Source organism: Vicugna pacos, chromosome 19 (genome assembly GCF_048564905.1).
Source record: "Vicugna pacos chromosome 19, VicPac4, whole genome shotgun sequence".
NCBI classification, from domain to species: Eukaryota; Metazoa; Chordata; class Mammalia; order Artiodactyla; family Camelidae; genus Vicugna; species Vicugna pacos.
This window is the reverse complement of record NC_133005.1, coordinates 30,639,521-30,661,544: the sequence shown is the minus strand read 5'-3', so window position 1 is coordinate 30,661,544 and position 22,024 is coordinate 30,639,521. Positions and strand designations below refer to the sequence as shown.

Below are 22,024 nucleotides of genomic sequence, written 5' to 3'. Positions count from 1 at the left end.
TAAAATTTAAAATTTTTATTAACATTTAAATTATAAAGCAAACGTTGGCAACCATATATAGACAAGTTTGCTATGGACAGTTGACAGCAAGGTCATACTTTCAAATACGACTTCAGAATTGGTTTAAATAGATCCATACGTTTTCTCAGAAACTGTAATTTTCTTCGGTTTACAATCCATGATATGGAAAGTTTAATATAATGTTAAAATAATTTACCAGCTACCCTAAAGGTAAGCTATAGAAAACTGAATCACTGTTTTAGGACTGAATAAGAACAAGGCTTGAACGGCTCAGTGGTTCTTCCGATGATTACGTGTAAATCTGGAAAAGGTAACACTGTTAGTTGAGCTGTGAAGTCCATAAAAAGAATAGTTCTGCCCCAGTGCACAGATGACTTCGTTCATTTTGCTTCCCCGATCCCCCTACCAAGCAGCTTTCAGGTCAGAAGTGGAAGACATAGAAAATCATACAGCCTACATGAAATAATGAAGATAGTGAGAAAGAGTGTGCAAAAAATAAACTTTAAAACTCCATACTCCAACATCATGTCTGTTAACAGGATTTTCGACTGACTTCACGGAACTTGAGATCATCTCAGCATCCTCTTGCAGCGTCGGCTGGCAGACTCAGATCCGAGGGGAGTGGTCTTCAGTCCTAAACGGGGGTTCGTAGCCAGTCTGCTGGGGCTGCAGAGGGCGCCTTGTTGAAGGAGGGATGTTAATTGTGTGCAGGAGTTTCCTGAACGTACGAGGGACAGTCCTCAGCTTGACCTCTGCCTTGATGACTAGCTCCTCCATTCTGGCCAGGCTGGCACTGATCATTCTGACCAAGGTCTCAAGCTGTCATCTTGCTGTGGGTCTCAGGGGCCATGGTGTCAATGCAGGCATGCCCTTGCTGACAACATGGGAGGGATCGTGGCACAGCATGTCCAATGCCCACAAACCCATCTACCCTGGTGATGGTCCTTCAGGCTTGCATCCAGGCCGCAGGCAGGTGGTGTAGTGGCCCGGCGTGTCCAGCTCCAGGGCCCTCGTCCTCCTACGGCCCTGAAGCACTGCTGTGGCTCTGGGACATGCTGTCGCTGTCCCTGCTCCAGGTAGCACCCTGGAGCTCGGCCTCCTTCGCTGACCCTTCTTGGGGCGTCCCTCCACAGCCCGGGCTGCCCAATGCTACTATTTTTAACATGAGCCCCTTTATCTGTCAGGCTGGGCAGTGCTTCTGGCAATGGGCAATGTGCCCTTGTGCTGCATCCTCCTCTCCAGGCAGGCCCTGTGCGCCTCTGCTCTGGCCCCACGGCCAAACTGTGGGGACATGTGCCCTCCCTGCCTGGCTGTGGTTTTAAAGCTACAGGACAATGTAAACTCTTTCTCGGTAGCCCAGCAAGGCTGCTGCTCCTCCTCTCCTCTCAGGAATGTCAGCGGTTCCTCAGGGCCTCCTGTGCCACTGGCTGAAGCAGCCTGTCTCTCCAAGGGGCTGCGGCCACGGTCTTGACCCCGTAAGATGGAAGCTGCACACCCAGAAGTCAGGGCCAGAGGCATGTGCTTACATGGGAGACAGTACAGGTTTTGCCTTCACCCGGAGCTGGGGCGTGGAGGCCCAAAACAGTAATACATCTCATTAATGGCTTGGTTTCCGTCTAGTGTTCACTGCTGGAACCCAGGCTCCAGGCGGCAAGGCCAGTACCATGGTAGGCTGCTTCCCAAGAACCCAGTTCACGGCACTCCGTGAGGTGCACGGCACCCGCTGCTCTCCACGAGGCTGGGGCACAGCTAGAGGCGGTTGTCTCCATTGACCCGAGTCCTTCGTGGGGCCCTGGACAGAAGGGAAGAGCGTCCTTACCAGCAGCAGGTGCAGCCCGGTGGGACAGCCCACAGACAAAAGAGCGGTCCTGCATGAGGCTCCAGGCGCTCCTTCCCATCTCTCAGGCCCCCTTCTCCAAGCTGCAGACTGGCCACCTTCCCTCCAGCCCCTCACCTTCGTTCCCGACTGTCAAAATGGTCTGAGAGATGCTCCTGGGAGATACGGAAGTCCTCAAATGGCTGCTGATAGCGGGCTTCAAAGGAGCCTTCCCGGGCCCGCCCGTGAAATAGTTGGCCCGAGGCGTCGCAGCCTCGCTCCCGCAGGGACGCCCCGCCGAAGGGACTCAGGTCGCCGTTCTCCTGCTTCCATGGGGCAAATGCACAAGTCAGCGGCGGCCCAGCACCCGGCAAAGCCGGGCCCAGCGCTCGCCCCGCCGCCGTTACCTTGGCAGGGAAAACATCTATCTTGACGAGCAGGGAGGCCAGCTCCAGGTCCTCACTGTAGTTGTTCTTCAAAGGCACCGCTCTGTATCCTAGGAGAAAGCCTGGCCCTCAGCCCAAGAGGAGGGCAAGCAAGGCCCCCTACCCCCAAGCCAGATCACAGGAGTCAGTCTCAAGAAAGGGTCCTCACCCGTCTTCAGGCCCTTCACCAAGAAGGTGGCCTGAGCCAGGAAGTTCTGGTCACTAAACATGTCTTCCTCATACACCACAAAACGCAGGAAGGCGAATTCGGGGTTACTGATCTGGAAGTGGAAGGGCTTGGCTGGCCACACAGGGTTCAGTCCGTTGTCCACTGCAAAAGCGAAAGCAAGAGGCCTCAGGCCACCATCGGCAGAGGACGGGGTCACAGGTGTGGAGGGGCCTTCGGTGCCCTGGGAGTATGAGGTGAGTGGGTTGGGGAGACTAACCCACAAACTCTGTCTTCTGCTTGGTGCTGTCATACTCTGCTCCAGCCACCTCAATCTCCACAAAAGGACACACGATGCCCCGGCCGTTCTTCGGCAGATGTCGGGCCCCCAGCACCTGTAAGGCAGGCAAAGATGGACCCAGGACCATACTCAGGCTCCCTTCAAGTCCCCGCTATGCAGTGGAGGTAGCACGCCCTCTGCTGGGCCCCACGGGCACTGCCCATCAAGTCCCTCAAATCATCGGGGTCCTGAGAGCAGCTCCTGCAGCAAAAATTCTTTTGAAGAAGTCTTAGTTTTAGCTATAATTTTCATGTAAGTTTTTGCAATCTACTCCACATTAAATCCATCTCTGATTTAATATGGAAATTTTTAAATACTTCCCCCTAGAACAAAAAAATAGAATCTCTTTGGGGAAGAACACATTCACCCCATGCTGTCCTCACTCCTTCAACACTCTGCTCAGGCCCCTCGCATCCTGAACCCCACAGCACCAAGCTTCTGACCTGGGGCGAAGGGGTGCTCAAGGCTTCTACACCAGAGTGAGCCCTGCGGCCTCGAGGGGGTGAGGTGTGGGGTCAAGTCTCGCTCAAGCGCCATTCTAGGAAGTGTGGTCCAGCCTGTTCCTGCTGGGGGGCCTCTAGCTTCCTGCCTGTCTTCTGCCCACTCCTGCCAGGCAGTGGCCATTCACAGCCTGGCCTTACTGGACAGCCTGACTCCTCAGAGCCAAGAAATGGCCACATTCAGCCCAGTGGCCTCTGGCCTGTGCTGCTCAGAGCCCAGCCTCACAGTGGAGGCCTGCAGCCACCTTCGCGGACAGCCGTGTCTTCCTCGAGCTCGAGGACAGTCCAGTGCCCCTCCCCCATCATACTAACCAGCACCTCCGCCCCGACATCTGAAACAACCCCTGGCAGAGGGTCCCCTTCCCACCTCGATGGAGATAGCGCACGGCTCCAGCCCCCGGAGGCTGCTCTTGTCGAAGGGGTCGAAGGCCTCGTCCCGCATGGTGCTGGGCTGCAGCACGTAGCCACAGTGCCCGCCGGCCATGAAGAGGGCCTGGTTCATCTGCATGGGCTTGTCTGGAAGAGCCGGGAAACTGGACTCCAGCCCAACTGCCTTGGCAGGGCCCCTCCACACCCAGAGGCCGCCTCCTTACCTGGGGTCTGGAAGTTGAGGGCCACCAGCTGACTGCCACAGATCCACATGGGCAAAGGGTCATAGTTGGAGGAGTCCAGCCGCTGGCCCTTGGGGTAGATGCGGGACAGCTGCAGCCGGTTGTACTGGAGGAACTTCTTGCCTTTGGCCTTGTTCACGTATTTCTCAGCCTTGGTTTCCGGGAAGGATGACATGTCCCGGTAGCAAGCGCGTTCTGTGCCGATCTCTGGGCCAAACAGGGAGAGCACTTACAGAGCCCGCCCACCCAGGCGCCGCTGGGGGCCGGCTCCCCAAAGCCCCGGTCTGGGCGGGACCCTTACTGTCTTCGTCGAAGGGAACAGGCCGGCAGTAGACAACGAGCTCCGAGAGCTCCAGGGCGATCTTCTTCCTCCGCTCCATCATCTTCCCCTCTGTGAGCTGAGGGCACACGGGCCCTGAGCCTAGGCCGGAGCCCTGCCCCGGACACCAAAGCCCGGGCAGCCTGGGGCACACGCCCCCGCACCTTCCAGACCCCACTGTCTGTCCTCAGCTCACCTCAGAACCACCCCGCCTCCTCCCTGCCCCCGAGGACACGTGTGCTCCAAGACTCAGGGTGGGATCCTCACCAGCCACAGACGTGTCTTGCAGCCCCTCCACCTCACCCTACATGACCTGGGGTGGCATCAAGTAGGAATTCCCCCTCCCTGGTGAGCACCTCCTTCTCCGTCCCAGGCTCACAGAAGAGCCTCCCTCCTCCAGAAGCTGGTCGTTCCCGCCCAGCCTGGGCTCTGCGTCCTTCCACCTCCTCGCCCGCCTGAATCCTGGCCTGGCCCTGCAGAGGCTGTGCCTTGGCCTTCCACACTCCGTGATGCCCACTGCCATCCCATAGCTCCTGACATGGTAGTGTCACCCGGGCCACCTGCTGTTGCCAAATCCAACAGGAACTTTCAGGTTCTGATCCTGCCTGTCTGCTCCACAGCCCCTGCCTCACTGGCCTCCCCTTCCAGCCCCTCCTTTCTCAACACCCACATCCTAGAATGCTACACCCCATTCCTACTCTACACCCCACCCCATCGTCCCTGAGCTCCTGGGCATCCACTCCTGCTTCCAACCCAGGACTCGTCTTCTCACCTTTGCCCTTGCTATCCAGCTGCCCACTAGGCAGAGCCACCGGGGATGTCTCTTAGGAATCTCAAACTCAACACTCCTCAACAAGCCACACCGCTCTTCACATGTCTGTTCCTCCAATCCCCACCTAGTGGCAAGGGCTGTATCCCTGAGGCTGCCCACTGCTCTGAGGGCCACCGGCAGGCTCTCACCCTGGCATCCGCAGTCTGGGCTACTTCTCGGATCTTTTTCACCCAGTCCTGCAGCTCCTCCTGTGAGTCAGCAGCCACATCCAGGGACCAGTGTGCCACTGACGCCATGCTGATGGAGAAGACGAAGAGCCGGTTGTTCTTGCCCTCGGGACGGATGGCTAGAGGGAGAGGAGAGCAGAGCTGGGGGACAAATGTGTCCCCGTCCCCCTACCCTGTGCCCCGAGATGAGGTGCCACTGCTCTGCCAGGCCTGTTTTACAGCTGAGGATGCTGCAGCCCAGTGACAAGTCACTGCTACTTGGGGCCATGTGCCCCTCCCCTCCTGTCTCCACGTCACTGTCACATGCAGGGACCAACCCATCAGGACTGTGGATGTCAGCTGGCCAGCAGCAGCATCCACGGTGCCTGTAAAGGGCGAGTGTGCAGGTGTTCAAGCTGGGGGTGAAGAAGGGAGCCTGGGTATCAACGAGGTGTCCGGGAATGGGGAGAGCGCGGAGGGAGGGCAGCCTCTGGAGGTACAGCCATCGGCTTCCTGCTGTGGGGCATGGAGAGAGCCACCAGGGACAACCTAACCTTAAGGAGGACTGGGCAAGAAAAGGGCAGGGGCTTACCTATCTGACAAGCTGGCACATCCAAGACCCCCCGCAGCAAGTCCCCCAGGGGGCTGTTCTCGTCCAAGTGCTGTGGGAGGCAAAGCCCACGGGTGGTGAGCATGTCTGCTTACACACACGTGTGGGGGATGTCTGTGTGCACAAGACAAATACATCTGACAGCGTTCATATGACCACAATGATGTGCCCCGTGTTCACGGGAGCCTGTGGACTCCATGGAAGTGGGACGGGACCATACACAGGTGGGGGGCGGTCTGCACAAGCAGAGAATCTGTGGGTGGGAATCCTGTCCCACCAGTGTGGCTCTGCTCTCACCTCCCTCTCAGGCTCCAGGGCTGCTGGGCTGACCATCTCTTCCACGTAGTTTGAAGGGAACCACAGCTGCTTCTTCCCACCATAGTCCCCCCGCCACCTGTGGAAGCCACAGGATGCTGATCACCAGCAACCACCCCAAACTCCCAAGAGGAGGGCATCACGTCAGGGTCCCACAGCTAAGCCAGGCCAAGGCAGGCCTGCAGGCGCACATTGGGGCACACGGCCCACGCCTCCCGAGCGCTCTGTGTCAGCACCCACCCGAGCCCAGCACTCCTGGCCTCACACCACAGGCTCCCGTCCAGGGGCCAGGCTCACCAGCCTCCCTCTTGCTTCTCCACGTTCTGGATGATGGCACTCTTGGTGAAAGTCAGCTCATCTTCTCTCTGGGCCTTATAGTCAAAGAGAGCTTTGACGGCACACTGCGGGGGAGAGAAGCACTGGTCAAAGCAGACAGTCCCTCCCTGCTGCTCTCCTGACCTGCAGCCTCACGTGTGCACACACGCTCTTAGGTTTCCCAACTGGGGCTCAGGAGGCCAGAGGTGCCATTGCCAGCAACCTGCCTTCCTTACAGTCCTCACCCTGGCCCTGCAGGAGGCTCCAAGACAGGTCTGATGGGAGAGCCAGGGTTTCTGCCAGGGAAGTTTCTGCCAGGTGGAACGTTGTAAGTCCCTGCCCTGGGCCCCAGGGAAAATCCAGAGTCTGCACAGGAGTCCATCTGGGAAGCTGGGAAGGGAGTGTCTGCAGGTGCCCAGTGCCTCCCCTGGGACCAGGAATCTCTGGCTGTAGCTGGGACCCCCTTATTCCTCATCTGCAAAGTAGGAGATGGAACCTTCTCCCTGGGTCCCTGGCTGCTGAGAAAAGGGTGTGAGGAATAGGACACAGCTTCTTACTCCTTAGAAAAAAGGCAAAGAAGAAGCTCCTGTCTGACGGACCTCCACAATGGGAGGGAGCAGCAAAGAACAAAGTCTTCTGGCCAACGTGCCCCAACCTGCACCCTGCTGCCACCCAAGGCGGAAATGGAGGTTACACTGGGGAGCAGTCTGGAAGGGTCAGTCCTGACTCCCAGGGACGGGGCTGGGGAGGGGTCAGACCTGGGAGAGCTGTGGTCGTAAACCAACCACATATCTCTCACAACCTTTCAGGCCTCGGAAAACCACGAACACCACTTCTCCACAAAGACCGCAGGTGGCCCCAAGCAGAGAGATACAAGCCCCAAGGAGCTGGGAACCTTCCCCAGCTTACTGTGCCCAGAACCTGAGGCTGTACCTTGAAAGTTGGCATGGGGTTTGCCTCCACGTAGAAGCCAGGGTTGCGCCCCTCGTACAGCGCTCCGTAGTCGGGCTCCTGGAAACAGGGCAGAACAGGATGCGTCAAGGCCCAGAGACAGAAGCCGCAGCTGGCTTCCTGTATTCCCCGCCCCTTCCCCATCAGGCCACCAAGTCTGGCACCTGGTCCCCCAACCTCAGGGGCCTGGTCTCACCCACTCCTACCCACGTTGTTACCCTCGAGGCCCAGCCCATGACTAGAATCTCTCAGCTCCTGAAGGCCTGCATGGCTTCTGAGAGACGAGCAGCAAAGCCTCACAGGCACCAGCAGTCAGGACTCTTGTCCACCCCCGAGTGCCTCGCACACTTCTCACCACCCCAGCCCCAGGGGCAGCAGACTTCTCCCTGGTCACTTGGGCCCACCGAGGACAGGCGTCTCAAGGGGACCTCCTGTGCTGGACCCCTTCTTTCTCCTCTGCAAGGCCACTGCCCTGCCTTCTTTCCTCACTGTTTCACCCTGTGGCTCTGCCCTTCAGAGCACACCTCTGCAGCCCTCTCCCTACTACGGAGAGTCTGGTCCACGCCTGGCCTCAGACCGACCAACTCTCCCCCTGTGTGAGCACCAGGACCTCCCAGCCCACATGGTGGCCCACAGGGATCTCTGCTTGAACACCTGTCCCCTACTTTCTCACCCGTCCAACTCGGGCCCATCCTTGCAGACCCACTCACATGCCACTCCCTGGACACCTTCCTGGCTAGGCAGCCCTCCCAGGAGCAACTCCCGGGGCCTCTCAGTCTGACACCACCAGAATGCCCCAGGACTATCAGGGGCAATCGAGGCCTGCCCCAGGGCGAGCCTGGGAGTTTCTGGAGCGCCGCGCGGGTCTCCCCACTGCCTGCCATGCCCCCCTCAACCACCAGGCCCTCACAGCCGTGCCGATCTTCTCCAGCGCCTCCTCGTTGATGGGATAGCGCAGCTTCATCTTGCGGTACAGGGGGTGCCTCTCGTAGTAGCTGACGAGGTCAACGAGGCTGTCAAACTCTGAGTTGCCCAGCATCACAGTCTGGCCCTCCTGCTGGACTCGGCAGTGCTTGATCTTCCCCTCAGCCCTTAACAAAGAGAACAGTCATGAAGGGTCAGGGCAGCCCAGACCAGGCACACCCCACCCCGCCTCCAGTCCCCCAGGGCCACCCCCTCACCGGAAGGAGATGGCGTAGGAGTTGGGCTCATTCCGTTTCCGCACCAGGAAGGCCCCATCCCGGGGTACACGCATCAGCATGTGCTCGGCCTGTGCTCTGGTCAGGCTGGCGTGGTACCACCTGCGGACGGACTGAGTCAGCCCTGGCCACCCCCAGCCATTCCCACCCGTTCCCCTGCCCCTCCCTCACTCTTTGCTCTCGTGGGCGTTGGTCTGTGGGACGGGCTCTGAGAGGCGCATCTCAAATTCGTTGCAGCGCAGGGGCACCTGCTGGTAGTGCGTGATGAGGTCATAGAGTGAGTCGAAGACGAGGTTGTCTGTCAGGAAGAACTTGGGGGTCCCAGCGTCCTGCCGAGAGTGGATCCGGCAGTGCTGGACTTTCCCGTTCCGCCTGAAGGGAGACGGGGAAGCCGTGAGCAGCAGTCTGGACCCTGGCTGCCACCTCCACCCCAGCAAGGTGCCATGTCTCAGGGAGGGAGGTGAACCCCTAAGGACAGCTCAAGTGGGGGTGGCCCTGCGGGGGCATGCGTGCGTATGCCTGTGGTACGGGCCAGCCCTGGTGGTGCCGCCCCCAGGTGCACACTCGCTGGGAGAGGTTACCAGAAGGAGAGGGTGTAGTCACCCACGAAGGTCTCGCTCTCGCGCACGAGGAAGGAGCCGTCGGGGGCCCCGGTCTCAATGCAGTACTCTGTGAGCAGGCGCTCGGCGATGTGCCGCCCGTCCCGCCCCGCCCCGAGCTTCCCATGGAACCACTTCTCATTGGAGTGCAGCTCTGTGCCGCCGCTGGCCTGCGAGGGCAAAGCACAGACACTCAGTGACTCTGACCACAGCCCGGCCCCCAGCCCTGGGCCAGCCCCTCACCTCCTTGGGCTCCTCTTCGTCCTCATTGCCCTGGTCACTGCTGGTCTCCTCAGAGTAGTAGATTTTGCTGCTGGTCAGAACAAAGTAGTGGGGATACCACTCCTGGAAGAGATGAGAACGGGGCCGGTGAACAACCCGCTCACCACCCTGCCCTCCCGACCCAGCCGGCCCCGCCCTCACGTGGTTCACAGGGTCCTCCAGGTAGAGAATGCCGTTCTTGATGGAGTTGCTGATGTCGTTCTCAGAGTACATCACGGACGTAGGCACCTCCTCGTAGGCACTGCCCTCAGCCAGCTTCTTGTGCTGCGGGGACAGGCCAGAACGTGGCATGCCAGCCCTGGGCCTGGACCCAGAGCTGGAGCAGGGGTGGGGCCCCCGCAGCCATACCTTGATGAGGATCTTCCTCTTGAGTTGGTTGGGTGAGGGGAGCCCGTCGGCAGCGATGTCCACGGGCTTGGTGAGGAGTGTGTCCCCGAGTACCTTCCTGAAGTGCTGGGCCATGTTCCTCTGCTGGGCGATGCTGCAGTGGTCCTCGATGGACAGGATGACTGGGTACCTGCAGGGTAGGGGACAGCGTGTCATGCAGATCCTGCAATTCCACGGGGCTGAGTCTCAGACCGTCACAGAGTCTTCACCCCAGAAGAGGCGGGCCCTGGCCACTGGGGGAAGGGAGGGTTCTACAGAGGCACCTACTGGTGCAGCAGAAACCAAGGGCTGAGACTGCTGCCGAGGGGTGTCCCCAGAGTCGGTCAGATCACGGAGGCTGACCCAGCAGCCAGGAGACACCCCACACCCAAGGTCAGGAGAAGTGGCAAGCAGCCTTCAAATTTTGCTACGAGGGGCCCCCGGAGACCCCCCAGTGAGGTGGGAGACGTGAGTGACCACAGGTTGTGGGGAGCAATGCAGACTGGGACACAGGGAGTACAGACAGTCCTCTGGGCTGTGACGGGAAAGGAGCTGGCAGGACAACAGCCTAACAAGTCCAGGGTTATTAGGAAGTAATTTTTGAGAATGGGAAGAGCTTGACAGTGTTCCACAGTCTGAGGAGAAGGACCCAGCGAGCGGGCGGGCCAAGCGCACAGGAAGTGAGTAGCTGGGGAAGCAATGGCTCCAACAAGCAGCAGGAGGTGGAAGGCGGGGAGGAGGGCTGCGGCATTTAAGGGGACCCTCCGCCCTCATCCCAGGAGAGCGCTGGAGCCGCGCCTCGCCAACTCACTCTGAGGCCACAAAGGCATGCTCCTTGATGGTGTGCAGGACGTCTGAGAACTTGATCTTGGTGGTCAAGGTGTGTCCATGGTAAATGACTGGCATCCCGTCTGGGCCATCCCAGCAGTCCACTGGGGAGCAAGGCCACCATGGTCAAGTGGGCAGGCCTCCCTTCTACCCTGTGCCCCCCGACCTGACTCCCACGCACACTCAATGCAGCGACAGCCCATCCGCAGGCAGCGAGCGTAGGCTTCCAGGGAGGACTCGCTGGAGAACTGGTCGCCAGTCAGGTACCTGGACAGGAAAGGAGGGGAGGGGCAGTGAAGCGAGCCCCACTCCCAGGGTCGGGCTGGGGGGCCGAGGGAGCCACTCACGTGTTGTGTGAGGAGGAGATCCAGTAGTGGGAGAGAGGATTGTTCATGGTGTCTGGGCACACGGCGTCCAGCTGAGAGTTCCACACACTGTTCTCCTTGGAGAACAGGAAGGTGACAAACTGCCCAGGAACAAATGTAGAGAGAAGAGAAGATGAGCCGCGCCCTGGGCCAGGGCACAGGAGAGGGCACTCAGCCCAGGTGGAGGCACAGTGGATGGTGGAAGGGACCCAGTGTGGCTCTACTTGGCCCACCTACTCCCTGATTCTCCGACAGAAGCTGAGGGGCAGGGCTCACCTCTTCCAAGAAGAAGTAAGGCTCCTCAATCTCTCGCAAGGGGTCTCGGAGGAAGCTGAGCATGAACTCCTGCACTTGGAGCCGGTCTACAGCCCATAGCTCCTGACATGACAGAAAGTCAGGGCACGTGAGGGGCCTCCAGCCAATGGTGAGCCCAGCCCCCCTCAGCCTGGCAACCTGGCCCAGCCCAGCCGTACCCCCTGGTACTCAAGGAGGAATTGCTGGAACTCAGGAAGGGACACACGGCAGAGCTCCGGCCGCTCCCCCGCCCTGCAGGAGAGAAGAGATGTGCCTGGTGGTCAGCTGGCTAGCATGGACCACGGACAGTGAGGGGCCCCTTGAAAGGCAGAGCCCAGCTCCCAGCCACCACAGCTGCCCAAGATGGTCCATCAGGACTCACCCCACTCCCACTGCCTCCCACCTGCAATCAGGACTCAACCAGGGGAGGGTCGAAGCCCGGAGGGAACCCCACCTCCCCAGTTCAAACCAAACCTCAGGGCACTGGCTTCCAGGAAGGGGAGGTCCATCTGCAGGAGACAGAACCTGGTCAGCGTGAGAGCCCCTGGGAGGCCACGTGGGGAAGGGGCTCTCAGAAAGAAAGGCTGGGGCAACAGAGAGGGGCAGGTCTCATGAGGAGAAGAGCTGGAGGAATGGCACCCAAATGCCCTCAAGCAGGGCAGCAGGGCTAAGGCAAGCAGGGCTGGGGCAGGAGAGCAGGGCAGGGGTGGGCAGGGCAGGGGCGGGCAGGGCAGGGGCGGGCAGGGCAGGTGGCTCATGCACCGTCTTCTGGGCGCTGTACATGAGGCTGCGGTACAGCTGAGCAAACTGCCCGTAGGTGATGTCGCTGGTGCGCTGCTCCAGGTCCTGCGCGGCAGAGCGGGACTTCCGGTCAGGCCCTCATGGGGGGGCTGCCGGCCTCCCCACCCACCTGCAGACGGCCCACAGGTCCTCACCGTCAGTCGCTCTCGGAGGAAGCGCATGTTGGGGACCCGGTAGTTGACCTGGGACAGCATGTTCTTCAGGTCCTTGGCTGATATACTGAGGAAACAGGGATGTCCCCAGTGGCCTCACCCCACCTCTCATGACCTCTGGCCTGTGGGCTGAGTCCACCTGGGGCCAAACAGGTAAACAATACTCTGGGACCTGAAGTCGCGATGGTGAGGCTGGCTCAGAAGTATGGGGTGACTGGGGGAAGTCCCCTTCCTTTCCCTGGGCCTCAGTCTCCTTATCTGAGCAAAGGAAAGCCTATTAATTTTGGCAAAGAGGGAGCGAGTGGGCTCGGTAAAGCAGGTCAGGCCTGGGAAGAGTGGAGCCCTTCTTCAGGCCGCCCCTCCCACCAACCCTGCTCTGGCCCCCCAGTTCCCCCAGCCTCACTCCCAAACCCTCTGTGGGGGGTAAGCAGAGGGCTCAGTGGGGTTCCAGCCCGCTGACCCTGGGAGGCTGGGAGCTGGGGCCTCCGCAGGGAGGAGGGGAAGACCATTCTCAGCCAAATACCACTGCTGGCACAGGGATGCTCCCAGGGTCTGACAGGGATCCACCCCTGCCCTCAGGGGACACTGCTGGGCCCCGGTAACAGGATGAGGAAGATGAGGGAAAGCCAGGCCTTCTTTCCAGGAGGTGGCGATAGGGTGGGGAAAGTGGGCACCCCCCTCCTCCTGCCCAAGAGCCAAGCAGGCTGCACTGAAACTCCCTGTGGGGTCCAGCCCTGCCTGGGCCATCAGCTATCAGCCAGTGCTGTTCAGCACGTGCTCGCCTGCCCTCAGTCACCGGGAGATGGATGGGCCGGCAGGGTCCTCACTAGGCAGGTCACGGAAGCTGGTGTGTCAGCAAGCTCTCCCTCTGTGGACTCCCTGCCACCAGCACTACCAGCAGCTGGTATTGCTTCCCTCACACCCCTGTCTGCCCTGCTTCCTCCCCACCTACGGCCCCTTCTCCGCTCCTCTTCACTGCAGTGCCCTGAAGGAGCCACCCAGGCTCCTGTCGTTCCCTGAGCCCTCTTCCCACTACTCCACTGCCTGCCTCAAGGTCACCAATGACCTCTGAGCTGTCAAGTCCAAGGGGCAGCTCTGTCTTCCCCACACTTGACAAGGCCGGGCACAGCTGACCGCTCCCTTCTCCCCAGGCTTCCAGAGCGCTACACCCTCTGGTTTTCCTCATACCTCACAAGCAGCTGCTCCCCTGGCTGGCTCCTCGCCTCCCCAGTCCCCAGGGTTGGAGAAGCCTGGGCCTGGGACCAGTCACCAGTGCTCTTTCCTCTTCCTGCTATGCTTACCCCCAGGTATCACCAGCCTCGAGGCTTTCTGTATCACCCATGTGCTCTCCAGGTAATATCTGCAGCCCAGCTTCTCCCCTATCTCATTCCTGCCTGCTCAACATCTCCACCTTGGCATCTTGGGGTATCACAGGACTTCAAACACCCCAACGCGCTCCTCCTATGGCCTTCCCCTCTCAGTCAATGCCAACTCCACCTTTCCAGATGCTCAAGCCAAAAAGCTTACTGTCATCCTCAACTCTTTCTCTCACACCCCAAAATCATGTTAGAAAATCCTACTGGGCTCTATCTTTAAAACACAGCCTAGCCCAAATCCGACCACCTCCTAGCAGCCCCACCCTGACCCAGCCCTCTCATCTTCACTTGCAGAGTGGAGTCACTTCCTAACTGACTCTCCACCCTGCCCTGCCCTGGACTGTCCAGGAGCAGCCAGTGGTCCTGTGGAACTGAAGTCCTTCACATCACACCTCTCTTCAAACCCTCCATTGTGACTGACTCTCTCATGGCAACAGTCAGCAGTCCTTACCATCACCTGGTTTTGTCCACCACCTCTCCTTAGCACTTCTGGTGGTCACAACACGACCTCAAAGCTGTAAGCTTCAAGGCACCCTCCACAAAATACAGGACGCCCAGAGCCAGTTCTGCACTATCTGCCACGGTGGCCAGGCACACAGATTACTGCCCCTGGCCTCTCTCGCCAGCTTGCACCGCGGCCATCAGAAGGCTTTCTGCAGGAAGCTAACTGTGCCAGAACCACCTGCCCACCCCAGGCCCTGCTTGAGGCAGGTCCTCTGCTTCTCCAGGCAGCTGCTCAGAGGCAACGCTACTGGGCTGGCTGCCCAAACCCACCCTGCTGGGCCAGAGCTGCAGCTCAGTACCTACCGATCCTCATGATTCCGGTCCACTGAGTAGAACTGCTTCCGCAGCCACCTGAAGGGAGAGAAGCCCGAAGGGTGGCCCAGGCTCAGGGAGGAGACAGCAGGCAGGCCCTGGACACACAGGCCTGAGTCCCTGCCCTGCTCGCCAGTGCCCGCTGCCCCAACCCCAACCCCATCCAGGGTGGCTCCTACCTCTCAATCTGCAGGGGTGTGGCCGCCTGCAATGTATCCTCCATCAGCCAAGTCAAGCCCTTGATCCACATGTTCACTTCGTCCTCAGACGTGGCTATCAGCAGGGGGTGAAGAGCTGAGCCAAGGGCCTGGGGCCATTCCCCTTGTCTCCCCCACCTCCTCCAGCCCCTTGGCTCCCACCTTGCAAGCTCAAAGTCTTCAGGCGGAATTCCATTCCATACAGGATGACAAAGCAGTGTGACTGGTCTGGTCGAAAAGCAGGATCCTCTTGGTAGCGGTCAAAGTCCCGTGAGGTCTTCCCTGGGCGGATCTCCTTGATTTCACGAATATCAACTAGGAAGGCAGGCAAGGGACCAAGATGAGGCTGGGGTGTTCAAGGGTCAGCACTGAAACGAGTACAGCCCAGTCTCCCCACTCATTCTCACACGCTCCTCAGGGGGGACCACAAAGAGAGACACCCTCAGGGGCAGAGCCAAGACCATTCAGTCCCACTGGGGATGAAAGAGCCGGGCTGAGTGTTAGGACAGAGCTCTGCTAAAAGCTGAGAGGTCTGAGCGAACTGTCTGAGGGGCAGGAAGCTCCATCCTGTGTACCTTTCTGTGCTGACAATACAGGAGGGTCACTCTGATATGAAAAAGAGCTGGACTCTAGAAAGAGAAGCAGCGACCCAAGGCTGTTCTTTGAGGACCATTTCATGACACAAAAGTACACAAGCTGAACAGTAAAGTCCAACGGGTAGGGCTGGGGCTGGGCAGGCCCAAATGGGTCTCAGGGTCCACTGGAGGAGGCAGGGATTAGGCCAAGAGAACTGGGACAGCCTGAAAGGCCCATTCCCTAAAGACATCCCTGAGCAAGTCTCAGAAAGGATGGCAGTGCCCACAGATGGCTCTATTCTGGCCATAGAGGGGCCCTGCCTGTGTACGGCACAGAATGGGGAAGCACACAAACCTGCCTCAGCCACTAACCCGGAGACACTGAGTGACTCATTTAACTTCTCTCTGCCCCCATTTTACCACCCCTAAAGCAAAGGGCTTCAGTGAATTTCTCTAAAGGGCTGGGAGGCAGAAAAGGTCTGCATGGGCTCTGGGGTGGAACTGCTGAGACTAGAACCCCAGCCCCACATTACCTCAGCTGTGTGACCTCAGCAGAGCGACAACCACTCTGACCTTGTCACTTCCATCTGTGAAAGCAGGTAACAGTGAGGCAATGCTAAGCTCTAAAGTCCTAACAGCCCAGAGCGCCCAGCCCCCCAGCCCTGTAGGTGGCACATGGTGTGCCCTCATTCAAGGCTCCCTCCTCCTCTGTCTGCTCCCTCACAGGTCTGTGCAGACCATATAAGGAGGCACATAGGTCACGACCCCAGGCCCGGAGGGCCCCAACTGCACACCCACACTGTGCCCTGGTGCTGGCTGGCACCCTGCACAGAGGGCAGACTTTCCAGGCCAGATAGAGAGACACATTTAGGAAGTTCAAAAGGGAGAAGCTGGGCTCAGCGGCCTGAAATGACTCTGAGCACTCCCCTGGCTCTACAGCCTCTTCAGATGCTCTCAACTCAGACTGGCCTAGAAGAGCTGAAGCTGGGAGGGGTGCCAGCACAGTGCTGGGCCCGCCTCCACCCCAAAGTGCACACCAGCCTGGCTGGGATGTCTGAAGGGGCCCAATCCCCAGGCCCTCTTCCTGTCCCTCTAGCCACAGCTGCGCCCCATCTATCTCACCCTGAACAGCAGCATCGCTTCCGTCCCGAGCCCAACCCCGTCCCGCCCAACCCCAACACCACTGGTTCTACCCAGGCCCCTGCTCCCATGCCCCCAGCAACCCCCTCAAGCCTGGTCCTCCAGCTGAAAGCCCCAGCTTTCCTGCCATTTGTCCTGCCCCCCCCACCAGTTCTCACGGATCAGTCATCCTTCCTGAGCCTCCAAATCTGAAAAAACGTTGTTCTGATCCTCCCAAGGTTGCTTGCTAAGGAGACCACCTCCTTCTCCTGCCTTCAGGGCCCTGTGATGGGGCTCAGTGACTTACCACCACACCTACCTTCTTATCTTCTCTGCTCCACCCAAACTAAGCTGGACCAAGGGCAGGAACAGTCAGTTGTGCTCCCTACCCTGCACTTCACCTTGGTCCCTAGTCAGGGACTGTCTACCTGCCAGGCTCCATTCTCTCCCTCCAAAGACACAACTGGGAAGCGCCCTCCTGCAGTAAGCACGCCCTCGACACCCAGTGGCACTGTGTGTGTGTACGCTCTTCATCTCTCCCAGGCCAAGCAGGCCATCCAGTGCTTCTGAATGAATGAAGAACGGAAGGACACCAGGCACATTGGTAGGGGGAAGGGGCAGCAAGATGGGAACAGTTTTTAAAATGAAGCTTACGCTCAGGTAGAAACAGAGGGGAGATGGGGGATACTGGGACACAGAGACCCAGTCTCAGAAGACAAAGTCCCCAGAGTTGGAAAGAGATGAAATGATCAGGGGAAATGCCCAGATCAGAAACTGCAGAATAACTGCAAACCCTGCCCTTTGAAACAGAAACCAGCATGCTTTTCCGGTGCAGAGTTGCTGTCATCCCCCTCCCACCCTCTCACATAGGCACACAACCTCACACACATGATACATACAGGCCACAAGGCCTGCGTGACCCACAGCCCGGACCTGTCCACACAGCTGCCGCAAGTCATTAGAGGGAGTTAGTCCACGAACGGGCTTCGCTCAGCAGGCAGCCTCAGGGCCAGTCTGAAGCCTGCTGGTAGGCCACCTGCAGGCACTCCACATGCGTGTGCACACACAATACACACTGCCAGTGGGTCCCAGGTGAACCTCTGGCCTGCCCTATCCTCCTGAGCACACCTCCACTAAGACCAGGATGGAGGCAGAAGAGGCTCCCACCCAAGACAGGGACCAGGTAGACACAGAGCAGCTCCAGGCCACGGGCCCGTCTCTCAAGTTCTTGCTGGTCACTCCTGGTCCCTCATACTTCTCCCCATTGGAGGTACCAGCCTAGCCCTGATGCCCTCCAAGTCCATCAAGCCAACAGCAGGCTGGAGGGATGTGACACTAGGGTGAGAGGCTCTACCAAGGTTCCAAGTGGCATCCTGTATGATCTCCCACCTCACCACCCATCCGCCTCCTCCTAGAAGAAATACAGCAGAGTCCCCTTCCTGAGAACCAGGGCTGGTGCCCCAGGGGCTGCCATCAAGAGGAGGGGACTCCCTGGGACAGGCATGGCCTCTGCCTTAAGTTGGGGGGAGGGGGAGGGGAGCGCCCTCAGCAAGGTCTGGGTCAGACCTGCAGTGGAACAGGAAAGGCAGGGAGAGAGACAATCCTAGGACCTGGGAGCTTGAGGAGGGGAGGAGAATGCTTAGAGGAGCAGGAGACCCATGACCCAGCACTCATTCCCACAGAGAACAATGTTCAAGGGATATGGGGGAAAGAAAAGTCAGAGGTACTTGGTGGTCCTGGAGGTGGGGGAGTGAGAGGGGGAGATCTCTGAGGACAAGGGCAGGAGCCCACAGCGAGGGGCCTGCAGCCAGGCCCCACCCCCCCGCCCGATGTACAGCAGAGGAGTAGGGCTTTCATTTATGACAACCCCCTCCCAAGCTCATCCAAACCCGAGAGGGCCTGGAGTTCCGTCAGCACAACCTAGCTGGCTCTGCCCATCGGGAGCCATGGAGAGCTCATTCCTCTAAGGACCAAGTCCCCAGGGCCCACACAGATGCTCCCAGGCTTCAGGGACGGTATGGTAGACAGTGACAAGATTAGCTCCCTGGGTGGTGAGGGGAATTCAGTCCCTGACATTTCATCACCTACAAACTCATGAAGAAATAGATTAGCCCTCCTCAAGAGGCTCCAGGTAATGGGGGACCGTCTGCATCCGGGCCAGGGACTGGCCTCACAGGCCAACTCAGAAGGCTGAGGACCTTCTTCTCACAGGCCCGGCTGTCTCCTCCCACTCCTTCAGGAAGCCTGCCCTGACCATTCCCTTCCTGAAGGCTGCCCAGGCCTAGCACAGGAGAACCACACAGGTCTTAAATTCTAGCTGTGTGGTGCTGGACAGTCCCACACCATTTTGTCCTCAGTTTCCCTGACTGGGGATTCCTCCTTCCTCACAGGGTGGCAGTAAGGGCCCAGCCAGGAACCACCAGCCCCAGTGAAGTCTGAAGCCCCTGCATACATGCCTTCTGCCGCTGACATGGGGCCTACGTGAGCCAGCAGTGGGGAGACAGCTGTGGCCACTGCCAGGGCTGTGCTGGGGGCAAACCCAAGCCTAGGCGAGGTGAAGCTGGCCCACAGCTGCCTCGGCCCAAGCAGCCATTTCCCCAGCTCCAAAAGAGGTCTGGCAAGGATGGGGCACCACGGGGGAGCAGCAGGACTCCTGAGCCTGAGTTCAGTCAGCGCATGTGGACATGCTCTCAGCCAGAGGCTGCTTCCTGAGCCTCAGCCCCAGCACCCCACCTACACACTCCCCAACAGCGTGAGGCACTGTGCCCCCAACCTTGCAAATGGAGGGGTACCAGAACAGGAGACTAACAGAACTGAAATCACAAAGACCAAGTTTCAAATCTTGTTTCCAAGCATACAGCTCAGGCTTCATGCAAGTCTCTCTCCTATCAGGCAGCTTGTAGATAAAGTGAAGCCTTAGTGACGGCGGGCCTCCATAAACCCTTCACCTGCAGAGAACTACACATATAAGGTACCCACAAGGGAGAGCAGCTTTGCCCTGCCCTGATCGCCCTCAACCTTGGATTGGCTTAGTTTCGGTTTTTATGTGAAGAAACTTGCTTGCTGCCTGGGGCAGGGCCCAGCTCTCAGCACTGAAGGAGAGTGCCTCAGACTGACTTTGCAAAAGCACAGACCCTTCCCTTCTCTCTGGGCCCAAGTATAGACTCCCAGTCTGAGGACTCAGAGACTAGAGGCCAGCAGTTACTCAAAGCGGAGAACCTGGGTCCTGCAGCCCTGGAGAGCAACTGCCTTCAGGACAATCCAGTAACGCAGTCACTTCCCGTTTCAGAGCCTCAGTTTCCTCCTCTGAGTACAGAATCGCTGCTAAGCTCTCAGGGAGCTGTGCAGCTGCTGTTGCCCTCCCAGGGCCGGCTCAGACACATCCTTCAGAGAGCAGGCCCCACCCAGGGACAGCACCCATTCCACTGCATGGGGAGAGGGGAGGCCGCCATGAAGGGGACACACTGAACAGCAGGCAGCCAGTCTGGAGCCTGGGAAGCGACAGAGGACAATGACCACAGAGGACCTGTCTGTGCTAGGCTTCTCTGAAGGCAGGCCTGCTTCCTGTCTCAGAAACCTGCTCCCCACCCATCTCAGACATCAGGCCAAGCCACGAGTCCCCCACCAGCCTGCCTCCTGGCCAGTGCATGGGGACATCCACTGTGGGAATGTGCACAGGTGCAGTGTTCCTGTCAACCAGGCAGAGCCCCAGAACAGGAAATCCAGGGAAGAAAAAGGGGGTGGTGGCAAGAGCAGGTCACCAAGCCTTCTTCAGGGCTCCTTAGTGAGCCCGGCCTGTGAGAGCCAGTCAGTCCTGCCCTGACCATGGCAGGCCCTGGAAGGTGGAGACGAAGCCAAAGCACCAGATCCAAGACCCTAAGTTACACGGAAGCTTCGTGGTCAGGAACCTGTGTCCTAGCAGCCCCTGCACTCAACAAAGCCACTTTCCAAATGGCTCTACACCAGAGAGATCCCCCAAACCCACTGGCTCTTAGCCACACATCAGGCAAGGAGGACGTACAGAGAAGAATCCCGAGCAAAAGCACTGGCAAGGCGGGGAGGAGACATGGCCCCACCGGGAGCCTCACTCTCCTCATCTACAAAATGGGACCACCACTCCTGGAGTCCCTGAGAGATGTCAATGAGATATGAGTTAGGAAAGTGATTTTACTAGAAAGGGGCAGGAGGACATACTGAAAACTAAACCCCCAAATGATGAAGATACACTACCAGATACACTACCACCGCCACCACCACACCAAAAAAGGAAACAGCACATATCACAAATTTTTGGACATGAAACATGCATTCATTGAAATACTTCTCTTAAGACAGTTTTTCCTTTAAAAAGTGTATAGGTTAACTGCTGTAAACTGCAATAGAAACCAACCATATAAAAATGAACGTAAATGCATTTTGCAACTTAAAAAAATTCTAATTCATGATAAGTATGAAAGCTTTTAAAAAAATCCAGAGAACCTGAAAGAGGTAAATGAATTATTACCTGGACAGGTCCCTTCCACTCAAGGTTCCACTGCCTCACCTATGGGATGTGGATACCCAGCCCTGCAGAGTGTGCCGGAGGAAGGTGGAAGAAACCCAGCCCTCCTTAAAAGGGTCCAGGGCCAGGCAAGGCCATGAGACCCACAGACGCCAGCCCCACATCAGCTCCCAACGCTCCTCCTAACTCTGAGCCTCTGCCTGTGCCAGGCCCACCTTCCCACTTAGTTTCCTTCAGGCCAAGTTCAGTGGCATACTTGGTGCTCCCCAACTCTGTCTAGTGCCTCCCGGTGTTGAGGCCACTGGCCTGTGAGCTCCACAAGGAAGAAACCACATCTGCCTCTTCTCTCCATTCTCCAAACCCAGGTAGGTCCCTGGCGAGGCTTCAACATGTTTACAGAGTACCTGAAAGCAGGAATGAACTGGAAGTTAGACTTCAGAGCACAGATGCTCAAAGATGGTATCAGGGATGACTTCCTGGAAGAGGTGGTATGGTGGGGCAGTAAAGGTTGAGGAGCTACAACAGATTTGCAAATGCAATGGTTAGTGAGGTGACCATGGGACAGAAATGAGAGACTAGGCACAGTTGGGAGGGACGTGGCCCCTGGGGGTCAGAGCAGTCCGAAAACACTGGGAGGTTCTTGTACAAAAGTTCTTGGAGCTGGTAGGAGACAGGGGAAGCTAATGGCACTTTGGGGAAAACAGAACAGAAGAGGCAGGGCTCCCTGAGCACCATGCTCTGCTTGGCTCTAAGCCAAAGTCCCTAGGAGATTCAAAAGAGGTCCCGGGGTCAGGAGAGTTGTGCACATCTTCCCAGAAGTCCCTCATCAGTCACATCTCCGGAGACACACAGCCTGGGCCAAACAGATGGGCCATGCCCAGCCCCCACCCCTCAAGTCAGCCACCTCCTGCATCACCCTCCAAAGGAACTACACACCCAGGGCCTGAGGGAGCACAAATGGAACTGAGCTTTCTCCCCCAAAGGATGCCAAGATGGAGAAAAGGAAGTACCGCCAACTGGCTGATTCCCGGCCCTGCGCCTCTGCCGCCCCACACAGTGAGCCAGAGGCAGAGGGGCTCTGCACCCAGGGCTCCTGGACCATCTGGGAACAGACAGCTATGACAGAGCCTCACAGTTCAGAAGGGGAAGGAAGGACGTGGCTGAGGAGGAGATAGGACAGAACCTGA

General features: G+C 58.4%; 1 protein-coding gene across 2 annotated transcripts in view; it reads right to left on the bottom strand.

Annotated features, from left to right (window-relative positions):
• Nucleotides 1-22,024, bottom strand: part of PLCG1 (phospholipase C gamma 1) — a 35,060-nt gene continuing 13,036 nt past the window's right edge. Inside the window, exons 3-33 of one of the 2 annotated variants that reach the window (XM_031687820.2) lie at nucleotides 14,805-14,957; nucleotides 14,625-14,718; nucleotides 14,437-14,484; nucleotides 12,236-12,320; nucleotides 12,063-12,146; nucleotides 11,775-11,809; nucleotides 11,480-11,552; nucleotides 11,283-11,384; nucleotides 10,989-11,107; nucleotides 10,823-10,908; nucleotides 10,625-10,745; nucleotides 9,796-9,964; nucleotides 9,589-9,711; nucleotides 9,409-9,510; nucleotides 9,148-9,335; nucleotides 8,738-8,938; nucleotides 8,549-8,668; nucleotides 8,278-8,458; nucleotides 7,350-7,427; nucleotides 6,399-6,502; nucleotides 6,084-6,180; nucleotides 5,769-5,838; nucleotides 5,159-5,316; nucleotides 4,181-4,277; nucleotides 3,862-4,086; nucleotides 3,636-3,784; nucleotides 2,709-2,823; nucleotides 2,432-2,593; nucleotides 2,245-2,333; nucleotides 1,976-2,163; nucleotides 1-1,813 (exon numbers count right to left, since the gene is read on the bottom strand). In XM_031687820.2, the coding sequence (XP_031543680.1) occupies nucleotides 1,771-1,813; nucleotides 1,976-2,163; nucleotides 2,245-2,333; nucleotides 2,432-2,593; nucleotides 2,709-2,823; nucleotides 3,636-3,784; nucleotides 3,862-4,086; nucleotides 4,181-4,277; nucleotides 5,159-5,316; nucleotides 5,769-5,838; nucleotides 6,084-6,180; nucleotides 6,399-6,502; nucleotides 7,350-7,427; nucleotides 8,278-8,458; nucleotides 8,549-8,668; nucleotides 8,738-8,938; nucleotides 9,148-9,335; nucleotides 9,409-9,510; nucleotides 9,589-9,711; nucleotides 9,796-9,964; nucleotides 10,625-10,745; nucleotides 10,823-10,908; nucleotides 10,989-11,107; nucleotides 11,283-11,384; nucleotides 11,480-11,552; nucleotides 11,775-11,809; nucleotides 12,063-12,146; nucleotides 12,236-12,320; nucleotides 14,437-14,484; nucleotides 14,625-14,718; nucleotides 14,805-14,957 (3,659 nt within the window). In that variant the 3' untranslated portion in view covers nucleotides 1-1,770. The remainder of the gene's footprint in view (nucleotides 1,814-1,975; nucleotides 2,164-2,244; nucleotides 2,334-2,431; nucleotides 2,594-2,708; nucleotides 2,824-3,635; nucleotides 3,785-3,861; nucleotides 4,087-4,180; nucleotides 4,278-5,158; nucleotides 5,317-5,768; nucleotides 5,839-6,083; nucleotides 6,181-6,398; nucleotides 6,503-7,349; nucleotides 7,428-8,277; nucleotides 8,459-8,548; nucleotides 8,669-8,737; nucleotides 8,939-9,147; nucleotides 9,336-9,408; nucleotides 9,511-9,588; nucleotides 9,712-9,795; nucleotides 9,965-10,624; nucleotides 10,746-10,822; nucleotides 10,909-10,988; nucleotides 11,108-11,282; nucleotides 11,385-11,479; nucleotides 11,553-11,774; nucleotides 11,810-12,062; nucleotides 12,147-12,235; nucleotides 12,321-14,436; nucleotides 14,485-14,624; nucleotides 14,719-14,804; nucleotides 14,958-22,024) is intronic. The other variant, XM_031687821.2, reaches the window with a different exon arrangement.